We start from the raw sequence: 15,679 nt of genomic DNA, 5'->3' as shown, positions 1-15,679 counted from the left end.
TTAAAGTACAATTGACCCTTACTTTAAACACTATATGGGTATTAAACAATGACTTCTTCATTAAGGTACAATTGACCCTTACTCTACACACTTTAAGGGTATAAAACAATGCCTTCTTCATTTAAGTACAATTGACCCTTACTCTACACTCTATAAGTGTATTAAACAATGACTTCTTCATTGAAGTACAATTGACCCTTACTCTACACACTATAAGGGTATTAAATAATGACTTCTTCATTAAAGTACAATTGACCCTTACTCTACACACTATAAGGGTATTAAACAATGACTTCTTCATTAAAGTACAATTGACCCTTACTCTATACACTATAAGGGTATTAAATAATGACTTCTTCATTAAAGTACAATTGACCCTTACTCTAAACACTATAAGGGTATTAAACAATAACTTCTTCATTGAAGTACAATTGACCCTTACTCTACACACTATAAGGGTATTAAACAATAACTTCTTCATTGAAGTACAATTGACCCTTACTCTTCACACTATAAGGGTATTAAACAATGACTTCTTCATTAAAGTACAATTGACCCTTACTCTTCACACTATAAGGGTATTAAACAATGACTTCTTCATTAAAGTACAATTGACCCTTACTCTACACACTATAAGGGTATTAAACAATGACTTCTTCATTGAAGTACAATTGACCCTTACTCTACACACTATAAGGGTATTAAATAATGACTTCTTCATTGAAGTACAATTGACCTTTACTCTTCACACTATAAGGGTATTCAGGCCCGTAGCCAGGATTTTCCAAAGGGGGGTTCGTTTGACTCACAAACTCGACTTTAACAGTCACAATTCGAACAGAACATCGACTTTAACAGTGCTTATTAGTTTTCAAGGGGGGGTTCGTCCGAACCCCTCGAACCCCCCCTGGCTACGGGTATGGTATTAAATAATGACTTCTTCATTGAAGTACAATTGACACAGAAATTAACAACTATAGTTCACTGTACGACCATCAACAATGAGCAATGCCCATACTGCATATTAAAAACTCCAGTTTTACAGATAATTTTAATAATGACGTCATTGATTTTGATAAAAAAGATATTAAATGCATGCCAAATTTAACAAATTTTGTACCAGGAAAATATCTGATCACATATTTCATAGATAAATTTTTGAAAATGTTCAAAGAAAGGATGAATAAAAACAAAACTTCAATTCAATGTTATCATTTCCCTCCTTAAATAGAAAACAGACAAGCACAGCAGAATGAAGGAGCTTGATGTAAAATTGGTTTAAATTTTGCTATGTGAACTAATTCCTGAATTACCAAAGGAGTAGGGACAATTAGGCCCTTAATTGGCCCACACATTACTGCAAATTTAAAAGTTATCATACATATTCTTAAATAACTGAAAACTTGACTAAGGTATAAGGAACTAAGAAATACAAAACAAATTTGACATCGAAAAAGTGACCATGGCAACAAATCATGACTTAATTTGCATATCATGTTAAATTTCATGATTTTCCTTGTTTTTTCATCAAATTTTAAAGTATATTTTAGATTGAAAAAGTATGTGCGCACCCAAGAAACAACTTGATATTTGGTGAGATTATGCCAATAGTTATAATAAAGCTCCTGTTAAATTATTTTGTTGTTTCTTGGCTGCGCAGTATGCTTCCACAACAGAAATAAAGATAGAAAGCTGCATAAATTCTGTATTTTTTCATCGTTTTTGTGAAATCAGTACATATTATGACATAATTGTGACATCATCAGATAAAAATCTTTATGTTTTTCATTTATATTTCTTGACTTGATGCATTTCTAAACACTATGAGCCAATTTAAAATGGTTATCAGACATTTTATTTTCTTGGGCCAAAACTAGGCCTTAATGCCCCTACTCCTTTTATTTATATTTTTACTGTCTGTATACCTCTCTACATGCTGATTATCATATATACATGCAGCTAGATCAAAGAAAGTCAGGGAACAAAGATTGATATGCAGCATCACATTAATGATTAATGCCTTTTCCCAGCAGTATACACACTATCATAGTAATGAATAATGCCTTTTCTCACCAGTATACACAATATCATATTAATGAATAATGCCTCTTCCCATCAGTATACAAAATATCATAGTAATGCCATAACAATACATACCAACCCACAAATGGCAACAAGAATAGATTCTTTAGAAGTACTGGCAATCTAAAATAGAGAGAAAATTTACTGAAACAAAATAATTTTTAATGCAAGAGAGAAAATTGTCTCCCCTACACAACTGTTAAAAAGAGTCAAGACGACCAAAAAAGAACAGACATATCTTAAATATCATACAAAACTTAGGCAAGACGACCAGAAAAGTACAGACATATCTTAAATATCATACAAAACTTAGGCAAGACGACCAGAAAAGTACAGACATATCTTGAATATCACACAAAACTTAGGCAAGACTACCAGAAAAGTACAGACATATCATACAAAACTTAGGCAAGACGACCAGAAAAGTAAAGACATATCTTGAATATCACACAAAACTTAGGCAAGACGACCAGAAAAGTACAGACATATCTTAAATATCATACAAAACTTAGGCAAGACGACCAGAAAAGAACAGACATATCTTAAATATCATACAAAACTTAGGCAAGACGACCAGAAAAGTACAGACATATCTTAAATATCATACAAAACTTAGGCAAGACGACCAGAAAAGTACAGACATATCTTAAATATCATACAAAACTTAGGCAAGACGACCAGAAAAGAACAGACATATCTTAAATATCACACAAAACTTAGGCAAGACGACCAGAAAAGTACAGACATATCTTAAATATCACACAAAACTTAGGCAAGACGACCAGAAAAGAACAGACATATCTTAAATATCACACAAAACTTAGGCAAGACGACCAGAAAAGTACAGACATATCTTAAATATCACACAAAACTTATGCAAGACGACCAGAAAAGAACAGACATATCTTAAATATCACACAAAACTTAGGCATGACGACCACAAAAGTACAGACATATCTTAAATATCATACAAAACTTAGGCAAGACGACCAGAAAAGTACAGACATATCTTAAATATCATACAAAAATTAGGCAAGACGACCAGAAAAGAACAGACATATCTTAAATATCACACAAAACTTAGGCAAGACGACCAGAAAAGTACAGACATATCTTAAATATCACACAAAACTTAGGCAAGACGACCAGAAAAGTACAGACATATCTTAAATATCATACAAAACTTAGGCAAGACGACCAGAAAAGTACAGACATATCTTAAATATCATACAAAACTTAGGCAAGACGACCAGAAAAGTACAGACATATCTTAAATATCATACAAAACCTAGGCAAGACGACCAGAAAAGTACAGACATATCTTAAATATCATACAAAACTTAGGTAGGATGACCAGAAAAGTACAGACATATCTTAAATATCATACAAAACTTAGGCAAGACGACCAGAAAAGTACAGACATATCTTAAATATCATACAAAACTTAGTCAACAAGACAACCAGAAAAGTACAGACATATCTTAAATATCATACAAAACTTAGGCAAGACTACCAGAAAAGTACAGACATATCTTAAATATCACACAAAACTTAGGCAAGACGACCAGAAAAGTACAGACATATCTTAAATATCATACAAAACTTAGGCAAGACGACCAGAAAAGTACAGACATATCTTAAATATCATACAAAACTTAGGCAAGACGACCAGAAAAGTACAGACATATCTTAAATATCATACAAAACTTAGGCAAGACGACCAGAAAAGTACAGACATATCTTAAATATCATACAAAACTTAGGCAAGACGACCAGAACAGTACAGACATATCTTAAATATCATACAAAATTTAGGCAAGACAACCAGAACAGAACAGACATATCTTAAATATCACACAAAACTTAGGTAGGACTACCAGAAAAGTACAGACATATCTTAAATATCACATAAAACTTTGGCAAGACGACCAGAACAGTACAGACATATCTTAAATATCATACAAAACTTAGGCAAGACGACCCAAAAAAGTACAGACATATCTTAAATATCATACAAAACTTAGGCAAGACGACCAGAAAAGTACAGACATATCTTAAATATCATACAAAACTTAGGCAAGACGACCAGAAAAGTACAGACATATCTTAAATATCATACAAAACTTAGGCAAGACGACCAGAAAAGTACAGACATATCTTAAATATCATACAAAACTTAGGCAAGACGACCAGAAAAGTACAGACATATCTTAAATATCATACAAAACTTAGGCAAGACGACCAGAAAAGTACAGACATATCTTAAATATCATACAAAACTTAGGCAAGACGACCAGAAAAGTACAGACATATCTTAAATATCATACAAAACTTAGTCAACAAGACAACCAGAAAAGTACAGACATATCTTAAATATCATACAAAACTTAGGCAAGACTACCAGAAAAGTACAGACATATCTTAAATATCATACAAAACTTAGGTAGGATGACCAGAAAAGTACAGACATATCTTAAATATCATACAAAACTTAGGCAAGACGACCAGAAAAGTACAGACATATCTTAAATATCATACAAAACTTAGGCAAGACGACCAGAAAAGTACAGACATATCTTAAATATCATACAAAACTTAGGCAAGACGACCAGAAAAGTACAGACATATCTTAAATATCACATAAAACTTAGGCAAGACGACCAGAAAAGTACAGACATATCTTAAATATCATACAAAACTTAGGTAGGATGACCAGAAAAGTACAGACATATCTTAAATATCATACAAAACTTAGGCAAGACGACCAGAAAAGTACAGACATATCTTAAATATCATACAAAACTTAGGCAAGACGACCAGAAAAGTACAGACATATCTTAAATATCACACAAAACTTAGGCAAGACGACCAGAAAAGTACAGACATATCTTAAATATCATACAAAACTTAGGTAGGACTACCAGAAAAGTACAGACATATCTTAAATATCATACAAAACTTAGGCAAGACGACCAGAAAAGTACAGACATATCTTAAATATCATACAAAACTTAGGCAAGACGACCAGAAAAGTACAGACATATCTTAAATATCATACAAAACTTAGGCAAGACGACCAGAAAAGTACAGACATATCTTAAATATCACACAAAACTTAGGCAAGACGACCAAAAAAGTAGACATATCTTAAATATCATACAAAACTTAGGTAGGACGACCAGAAAAGTACAGACATATCTTAAATATCACACAAAACTTAGGCAAGACGACCAGAAAAGTACAGACATATCTTAAATATCATACAAAACTTAGGCAAGACGACCAGAAAAGTACAGACATATCTTAAATATCACACAAAACTTAGGCAAGACGACCAAAAAAGTACAGACATATCTTAAATATCATACAAAACTTAGGTAGGACGACCAGAAAAGTACAGACATATCTTAAATATCACACAAAACTTAGGCAAGACGACCAGAAAAGTACAGACATATCTTAAATATCATACAAAACTTAGGCAAGACGACCAGAAAAGTACAGACATATCTTAAATATCATACAAAACTTAGGCAAGACGACCAGAAAAGTACAGACATATCTTAAATATCATACAAAACTTAGGCAAGACGACCAGAAAAGTACAGACATATCTTAAATATCACACAAAACTTAGGCAAGATGACCAGAAAAGTACAGACATATCTTAAATATCACACAAAACTTAGGCAAGACGACCAGAAAAGTACAGACATATCTTAAATATCATACAAAACTTAGGCAAGACGACCAGAAAAGTACAGACATATCTTAAATATCATACAAAACTTAGTCAACAAGACGACCAGAAAAGTACAGACATATCTTAAATATCACACAAAACTTAGGCAAGACGACCAGAAAAGTACAGACATATCTTAAATATCATACAAAACTTAGGTAGGACGACCAGAAAAGTACAGACATATCTTAAATATCATACAAAACTTAGGCAAGACGACCAGAAAAGTACAGACATATCTTAAATATCATACAAAACTTAGTCAACAAGACGACCAGAAAAGTACAGACATATCTTAAATATCATACAAAACTTAGTCAACAAGACGACCAGAAAAGTACAGACATATCTTAAATATCATACAAAACTTAGTCAACAAGACGACCAGAAAAGTACAGACATATCTTAAATATCATACAAAACTTAGGCAAGACGACCAGAAAAGTACAGACATATCTTAAATATCATACAAAACTTAGGCAAGACGACCAGAAAAGTACAGACATATCTTAAATATCATACAAAACTTAGGCAAGACGACCAGAAAAGTACAGACATATCTTAAATATCATACAAAACTTAGGCAAGACGACCAGAAAAGTACAGACATATCTTAAATATCATACAAAACTTAGGTAGGACGACCAGAAAAGTACAGACATATCTTAAATATCATACAAAACTTAGGCAAGACGACCAGAAAAGTACAGACATATCTTAAATATCATACAAAACTTAGGCAAGACGACCAGAAAAGTACAGACATATCTTAAATATCATACAAAACTTAGGCAAGACGACCAGAAAAGTACAGACATATCTTAAATATCACATAAAACTTAGGCAAGACGACCAGAAAAGTACAGACATATCTTAAATATCATACAAAACTTAGGTAGGACGACCAGAAAAGTACAGACATATCTTAAATATCATACAAAACTTAGGTAGGACGACCAGAAAAGTACAGACATATCTTAAATATCATACAAAACTTACGCAAGACGACCAGAAAAGTACAGACATATCTTAAATATCACACAAAACTTAGGCAAGACTACCAGAAAAGTACAGACATATCTTAAATATCATACAAAACTTAGGCAAGACGACCAGAAAAGTACAGACATATCTTAAATATCACACAAAACTTAGGCAAGAGGACCAGAAAAGTACAGACATATTCTAAATATCAAACAAAACTTAGGCAAGACAACCAGAAAAGTACAGACATATCTTAAATATCATACAAAACTTAGGCAAGATGACCAGAAAAGTACAGACATATCTTAAATATCCTACAAAACTTAGGCAAGACAACCAGAAAAGTACAGACATATCTTAAATATCCTACAAAACTTAGGCAAGACAACCAGAAAAGTACAGACATATCTTAAATATCATACAAAACTTAGGCAAGACAACCAGAAAAGTACAGACATATCTTATTATTATTAGTTTTCTCGTTTATTTTTTTTTAATTTTCCATTCAGGGTGTATGAGGTATGGTATTTGCTCATTGTTGAAGGCTGTATGGTCACCTATAGTTGTTTATTTCAGTGTTTATTTGGTCACTTGTAGAAATTTGACTCATTGGCAATCATACCACATCTTCTTATTTTTACATGAATATATATACCTCCAATTTTATGGACTATGAATATAAATACAGTCAAACGTCTTTGTGTTGAGGTTGAAGGGACTGAACAAATATATTTGACTCATCAGGGGTTCGACTCATAATAGGTCAAAGGTATTGTCATAAATTTGAATGAATGAGATACAATAAAATGTTTGTGTAAACTAGAAATTTGAACAGTGTGCTTTTTTATTTTATATTACATGTTATGAGTGTGTATTCAATCTCAATATAGTTTGGTCCTTCAAACAAGGACATGTATACAAATCATTAATAAGTAAAATAATAACACAAGTATTTACAAAGGTCAGTCATAATAATTTATGAAATCACTCGAGGAACGAAACAAGTTCAGAAAGAATTCTGATGATCAAGGGCTGTCTGCTTTTTATTCAATTATCATAAATTGATCATAATTGTCTTTAATTTAATAATCATTTTATTTATTGTAATTATTGAATTTTATTCAATAAAAGATTAAATTAAACTCAGCTTTGGTCATTTAAATTCGTTTTACTTTTATTATATCAAGTGAACTAAAGTTCCCCTTGAACGATCAACAAAAGTGCTAATTACCGGTCACCATAAATGTGTTATAACTGTTATACAAATAAGAATGTTTACGCAGCTTTAATCTTTTGAAATACATCTGATTTGAATTGTTATCATTAACATGATTAAGTCTGCATCTTTAGAAATTTCTTTAATTTCAAACTTGGAGACATCAGGTCAGTTTACATTAATTTAACATCCACAGGACTATAAAGTTTAGTCGACTTAACCAAGTATTCAAATCAACCAAGTTTGACTCATCAGAGGTAAATATGAATTGAGTAAATGGGAATTGTATCAAGGACCAAAAAATTACTTCAACTCATCCAAGTTTTTGACACAATCTAGTTCAACACCACGAGGTTCGACTGTATCTCAACTAATAATATTTATCGCTATTTTGTGCATTTTTCTTTGATATTTTTTTGTGATAACTTTTCATATCATGCTACTTGAGATGGAAAATTGTCGCTAGAAACTAAGGAGGCACATGGTGTTTCTAACGAAATTGACATGAAATTGATAATGTCGTCATAGGTAAAATAGTGATAAACAGATTATCATTGATTATCTCATCGTTACAGGCTCAAGCAAGAAAATCAATCTTATTGAGATGATCAACGATAATCTATAATTATCTTCAATAGACTATGTGCAATTATCAAAATCTCTAATAAATCTATAAAGAAAGTTAAATCTAACCTGAAGTCCTAGTATATAATGAAATGACTTCCCAGTCATTGGTATACCAAAGATATGTCCAAATACCACTCGCGGTACCTCACAATAGTATGGAATAAACAGCGGATATAGCATACATAGCCTGTAAATAAATCAGATAAAGTTTATAGTACCATGATGACATATTGTCTGTAGACAACACGATACACTCAAGTACCATAAAGTATAGCTTATTATTTTTTTACAATTTAATGACAAATTCCTTATAAGATTTGTGGTAAAGTTTCAATGTAGGAGAATTTATTTAAATGTATACTTTTATATGCTTTTTTTCATTCATTACTTACCCCCAAATTTACTTTATACTTTTCTCAATATATTTTCTTTCTGGCGTAGGTCAAAATCTCCCGATTTTAAGCCCTTTCAATCACTTCCATTTATTCAAATCTTACTTTTTTTTTTAAATTTCAACCTAAAATAATTTGTCAGTCTTTATTTCAAATGTCACTCTCTCCCATCGAATCTGTGTCACTCTCTTCCATCAAATCTGTGTCACAAACGAAGTGAATATTTTACTGTTGAATCAAAGAACTTAGTAAATTATTTGACTTCAATAACAGTGTAGGTGTCAAACATGCTATAACTTATGTATTTTACCTCAGGATAACTGCCTCTATGTAATAAATGATCTGTGTATTTGAAAGCATACAAAATGTCAGGAATGCTTAATTTTCTTCTTTGTGTATCATAAATATCATAAATGATCTTGAAGTAAATAAACAAGCAGGCAGAGAGTGTTGAATTACAATACATGCTAAATTAATTTTCTGTATTCAAGTATCTCCTAATGTTTAACTATCTTCTAAGTCATTGACACCTATGTTTACTTATCTTTTTAGTCATTGACGCTTATGTTTACTTATCTTTTTAGTCATTGACGCTTATGTTTCGTTATCTATTTTAGTCATTGACACTTATGTTTATTTATCTTTTAAGTCATTAACACTTATGTTTATCTATCTTTTTTAGTCATTGACACTTATGTTTATTTATCTTTTAAGTCATTGACACTTATGTTTATTTATCTTCTAAGTCATTGACACCTCCTATGTTTAGTTATCTTTTTAGTCACTGACACTTATGTTTAACTATCTTTTTAGTCACTGACACTTATGTTTAACTATCTTCTAAGTCATTGACACCTCCTATGTTTAGTTATCTTTTTAGTCACTGACACTTATGTTTAACTATCTTTTTAGTCATTGACGCTTATGTTTAGTTATCTATTTTAGTCATTGACACTTATGTTTATCTATCTTTTTAGTAACTGACACTTATGTTTAACTATCTTCTAAGTCATTGACACCTCCTATGTTTAGTTATCTTTTTAGTCACTGACACTTATGTTTAACTATCTTCTAAGTCATTGACACCTCCTATGTTTAGTTATCTTTTTAGTCACTGACACTTATGTTTAACTATCTTCTAAGTCATTGACACCTCCTATGTTTAGTTATCTTTTTAGTCATTGACACTTATGTTTAACTATCTTCTAAGTCATTGACACCTCCTATGTTTAGTTATCTTTTTAAAATCACTGACACTTATGTTTAGTTATCTTTTTAGTTGTTGACACTTCTGTTTAGTTATCTTTATAAAATCATTGACACTTATGTTTAGTTATCTTTTAAGTCATTGACATCTATGTTTAACTATCTTTTTAGTCAGTGACATCTATGTTTAACTATCTTTTAAGTCATTGACACCTATGTTTAGTTATATTTTTAAAATCACTGACACTTATGTTTAGTTATCTTTTTAGTTGTTGACACTTATGTTTAGTTATCTTTTTAAAATCATTGACACTTATGTTTATCTATCTTTTTAGTCATTAGCACTTATGTTTAACTATCTTTTTAGTCATTGACACGTATGTTTAACTATCTTCTAAGTCATTGACACTTATGTTTAGTTATCTTTTTAAAATCATTGACGCTTATGTTTAGTTATCTATTTTAGTCATTGACACTTATGTTTATCTATCTTTTTAGTAACTGACACTTATGTTTAACTATCTTCTAAGTCATTGACACCTCCTATGTTTAGTTATCTTTTTAGTCACTGACACTTATGTTTAACTATCTTCTAAGTCATTGACACCTCCTATGTTTAGTTATCTTTTTAGTCACTGACACTTATGTTTAACTATCTTCTAAGTCATTCACACCTCCTATGTTTAGTTATCTTTTTAGTCATTGACACTTATGTTTAACTATCTTCTAAGTCATTAACACCTCCTATGTTTAGTTATCTTTTTAAAATCACTGACACTTATGTTTAGTTATCTTTTTAGTTGTTGACACTTATGTTTAGTTATCTTTATAAAATCATTGACACTTATGTTTAGTTATCTTTTAACAGACATGGGGTAATTGAAATATGTAATTGTAATTGACTGTAATTAATTACAATTTATCATGTAATTGAATGTAATGTGTAATTGAGCATTTTTCAATTACATGTAATTGAATGTAATTAATTACATAGCCAAAATTGCCTGTAATTGACAATTACTTTTCAATTACAAGTCAATTACATTTGAAATTTTGGATCAAAAGATTAAATCTTGTGTTTTCTCAAAAAATTATTAAAAGCAATAATCTTAACAAATGTTGTAAGCTGACAAAGAAAAGCCTTCACAGTATACTTTCTGTATTAACACAACCATGGTAGATTCTTCATTTTGTATTGAATGATAAAAAAAATGTAGACACATGCCACAATTTTAAAAGAAACCACTAGGAAGTCACTGTCTTGACCTTAATTAGTAGATTTAGATAGATATTTTAAGACATTGATTTAACATAATTAACTTTATTCAAGGACTTAAATAACCAATAAATATAACCTCTGGCTATTTGTTTTATTACAAACTATATAATGACTGTTTTTATAACAGTTATGTTAAACAGATATAAGGCTAATTAGAGAGAGATAAATATACCCCTAGGGCCTATAGGTACATGTTTAAATTCTTGAAGGGATAATGCATATGACAAAATCTCACTTGCAAAATTTGTTCACTATATATATGAATGTTGAAAGAAAACATTTTATCAGATTTAAAAATGAGCTCCAAGAGTGTACTGGAACATTTTACTGTTCCTGATGACTTCCAAAATGGAAATACTTTCAAAGGAAAATGTATGCATTGTGGCACCCTCATTAGTGGAAGTTATAAAGTTACATCCAACTTTGTTACACATATGAAGGTAATACTATATAAGAATTTTAAAAATTAATAAATTCATAATCCTTCTTTTTCATTTCTAATCAGATTTCATTTATCTTATATCCTCTAATAGCTTACATTTAAATTTGGAAAATATTTTGTTTATTAAATTAATTAGTTGTGATTAAAACTAAAGTTTATTTTTGTTTTAAGAAGTCAGATTTACATTTATCCGACTGCTTACCCAAACATTCAAGATGCTTTGCACACACCTTACAATTGGTTGTTAAGGATGGCCTGAAAGATTGTTCACCCCACCTTAAAACTGTTATTACAAAGGCATCAAATATTGTCAGTTTTGTTAGGAAATCTATTATTGCTTCAGAAATCCTTGAAGATTATAAAAGATTGCAAGCTGCTAATGCTACAAGATGGAATTCACAACTGCATATGATTTGCTCAGTTTTGAATGTGCCAGAATTAGAATTGGACAAAATAGACTGTAAAACTAAGCTTTCATCCTATGAGAGAAAACTGCTTTCTGAATTATGTACTATACTTGAACCTTTTGACAAAGCTACAGTCCTTGTCCAAGGTGAAAAAAATGTAACTGCTAGCTTGCCAATTCCTGTAACACTTGGATTAAAACACCAGTTAAAACTTATATCAGTTGACTATAATTGTAAAATGATAAAATCATTGAAATCTTCTGTTGAAGAAAGATTGTTTCAGTTTGTAGAGGATGAAGCATATATTCTTGCTAGCTTTTTAGACCCAAGATTTAAGACCAGATGGTGTGAAACTGAACAGATTGATCAGTGTTTAGCTGTTGTTAAGGACAAACTTAGTCAAGTCCCTACATCATCTGAGCCCCCTTGTGATCAAAATTCTCCCCCATGTAAGCGAGCAAAAAATGATGATCTTTTCAGTTTCATGCCAGCCCCATCAGTGGAAAGAAAAAGAAACCCTTCAGGGATTTCTGTAAGTTCAGAAATGGATGATTACTTGTCAGATAATTGTATTGATATGTCAAAAGACCCTCTTTTGTATTGGCATAGTAACTGTCAACGTTTACCACGTCTAGCTAAGTTAGCAGTGCAATATTTAGCTATTCCAGCCACATCTGCACCAGTTGAACGCTTATTTAGCACTGCTGGAAAAACATTTAGGCCGGAAAGGTGCAGACTGGCTGATGGAACATTTGAAAAGCTGATGATGGTCAAATGTAATGGGAAAATGCTTAAATAAGTTATATGACACAATACAAAAATGTATATACTAGTTGAACACTGTCTAATTGTTATAACTATAGAGCAATGTATAATACTTATGTACATATCATAGAATAAATGCATGTTTTCAATGTTTTATCTTAAATTTCCTTTCAAATGTAATTGAAGTAATTAATTACATTTGCCAAGTAATTGGAATGTAATTAATTACATTGGTAAAAAAAGTCAAATGTAATGTGTAATTTAATTGAAGATTTTGTAATTGTAATTGAATGTAATTAATTACTTTCAAATGTAATTGACCCCATGTCTGTCTTTTAAGTCATTGACATCTATGTTTAACTATCTTTTTAGTCAGTGACATCTATGTTTAACTATCTTTTAAGTCATTGACACCTATGTTTAGTTATATTTTTAAAATCACTGACACTTATGTTTAGTTATCTTTTTAGTTGTTGACACTTATGTTTAGTTATCTTTTTAAAATCATTGACACTTATGTTTATCTATCTTTTTAGTCATTAGCACTTATGTTTAACTATCTTTTTAGTCATTGACACGTATGTTTAACTATCTTCTAAGTCATTGACACTTATGTTTAGTTATCTTTTTAAAATCATTGACACTTATGTTTAGTTATCTTTTAAGTCATTGACATCTATGTTTAACTATCTTTTTAGTCATCGACACTTATGTTTAACTATCTTCTAAGTCATTGACACCTATGTTTAGTTATCTTTTTAAAATCACTGACACTTATGTTTAGTTATCTTTTTAGTCATTGACACCTATATTTAACTATTTTTTTATGTATTTGTTTTAAGTTAGAATAATAGTTAACTTATAAAATAAAACTTACGGTCCTGACGGCAAAGGTTGTAATTTGATCTGTAAATGTTGGAGTAAATAAATCACAGATAGTTCTAAGGCTGTTGATATAATAGCTGTTGACAACATATAGGACTGTAAATATATAATAAAAGTAATTTGCATTCAAATGTAAGCCACAGAAAACTAGTGTCTCTAAGATTGGATTAAAATTTTTTAGATCAGATCTCTCTCAATTTTTCAATCTGTAAATACAAAATTTAATTGAAACTAGATGTGTCAAAGCCACACGAATGGCCCTGTTCCAAAAAGTAGAAAATCTGCAATTTCAATAACACATGTGGACACAAACATGATGGTAGTCTCACATATCAAAAATCAGCTCAAAATCTGGAGGGGTATAAAAAAAAATCCATATAACTATGATTTTCAATAATTTATCAAAGTCCAAAGCCTGTAATTTTAGCAAAAATTAGCGAAGCGGAACAAAACTTATACTTGATCTGTAACTCATCATGGTTAACTCACATATCAAAAATCAGCCCAATACCTGAAGGCGTTTAGAAAAAAAAGTCTGTATAACTGTGATTTTCAACAATTTCTCAAAGTCCAAAGTCTGTAATTTCGGCAAATATTAGTGGAGCGGAACAAAACTTAAACTTGATCTGTAACTCATCATGGTTAACTCACATACCAAAAATCAGCCCAATATCTGAAGGCGTTTAGAAAACAACTCTGTATAATGGTTTGTTGCGGAATGACGTATTGATGTAATGACTGATGATGATTAAGAGGTGAACACATTGTATAGACACCTGACTGATGGTGATTAAGAGGTGAACACATTGTATAGACACCTGACTGATGGTGATTAAGAGGTGAACACATTGTATAGACACCTGACTGATGGTGATTAAGAGGTAAACACATTGTATAGACACCTGACTGATGGTGATTAAGAGGTGAACACATTGTATAGACACCTGACTGATGATGATTAAGAGGTGAACACATTGTATAGACACCTGACTGATGGTGATTAAGAGGTGAACACATTGTATAGACACCTGACTGATGGTGATTAAGAGGTGAACACATTGTATAGACACCTGACTGATGATGATTAAGAGGTGAACACATTGTATAGACACCTGACTGATGGTGATTAAGAGGTGAACACATTGTATAGACACCTGACTGATGGTGATTAAGAGGTGAACATATTGTATAGACACCTGACTGATGGTGATTAAGAGGTGAACACATTGTATAGACACCTGACTTTTGTTGAAAAATATATGTAGCCCTCAAAATGCTCAAGATGGTTTTTGGATCTTTCATTGTTGGGTTGTTGTATCAATGGTGTTAATCCCACATCATTTTTTACTCATATCTTTAATTTTAACATTAAAACAATCTAATGTTAAAGATAATAGGTATCCAAGTCAGTAGTCAACATAATAGGTATCCAAGTCAGTAGTCAACATAATAGGTATCCAAGTCAGCAGTCAACATAATAGGTATCCAAGTCAGTAGTCAACATAATGAATATTTGTTTTGAACTAAACTTTGTTTATACCTTTATTAGTAATAATGATAGTGAAAAATAAAATCACAAAAATACTGAACTCTGATAGAAATTCAAAACATAAAGTCCCTAATCAAATGGCAAAATCAAATGAGAAAACATG

General features: G+C 30.9%; 2 protein-coding genes across 3 annotated transcripts in view; one reads left to right on the top strand and one right to left on the bottom strand.

The window, feature by feature from the left end:
* LOC139518130 (ubiquitin-associated domain-containing protein 2-like) overlaps nucleotides 1–15,679 on the bottom strand; it is a 41,796-nt gene that overhangs the window by 13,183 nt on the left and 12,934 nt on the right. For both annotated transcript variants that reach the window (XM_071309819.1, XM_071309820.1), the window contains exons 4-6: nucleotides 14,020–14,123; nucleotides 8,718–8,838; nucleotides 2,158–2,205 (exon numbers count right to left, since the gene is read on the bottom strand). In XM_071309819.1, coding sequence (XP_071165920.1) covers nucleotides 2,158–2,205; nucleotides 8,718–8,838; nucleotides 14,020–14,123 — 273 coding nt within the window. The remainder of the gene's footprint in view (nucleotides 1–2,157; nucleotides 2,206–8,717; nucleotides 8,839–14,019; nucleotides 14,124–15,679) is intronic.
* LOC139518190 (zinc finger BED domain-containing protein 4-like) lies at nucleotides 11,825–13,291 on the top strand. The gene is made up of 2 exons (XM_071309876.1): nucleotides 11,825–11,968; nucleotides 12,142–13,291. Exons 1-2 carry the CDS (start codon nucleotides 11,825–11,827, stop codon nucleotides 13,174–13,176), a joined length of 1,179 nt encoding a protein of 392 aa, XP_071165977.1. The 3' UTR covers nucleotides 13,177–13,291.

Source organism: Mytilus edulis, chromosome 3, assembly GCF_963676685.1.
Source record: "Mytilus edulis chromosome 3, xbMytEdul2.2, whole genome shotgun sequence".
In the NCBI taxonomy this organism is placed as follows: Eukaryota; Metazoa; Mollusca; class Bivalvia; order Mytilida; family Mytilidae; genus Mytilus; species Mytilus edulis.
Note: the sequence above shows the minus strand (reverse complement) of the source record. Positions and strands in the feature narration are given on the sequence as shown.

Coding starts and splice junctions, on each gene's coding strand:
- LOC139518190 (XM_071309876.1), top strand. CDS start 11,825: ATGAGCTCCAAGAGTGTACTGGAACATTTTACTGTTCCTGATGACTTC. Junction 11,969..12,141: donor ACTTTGTTACACATATGAAG/GTAATACTATAT, acceptor TTTTGTTTTAAG/AAGTCAGATTTACATTTATC.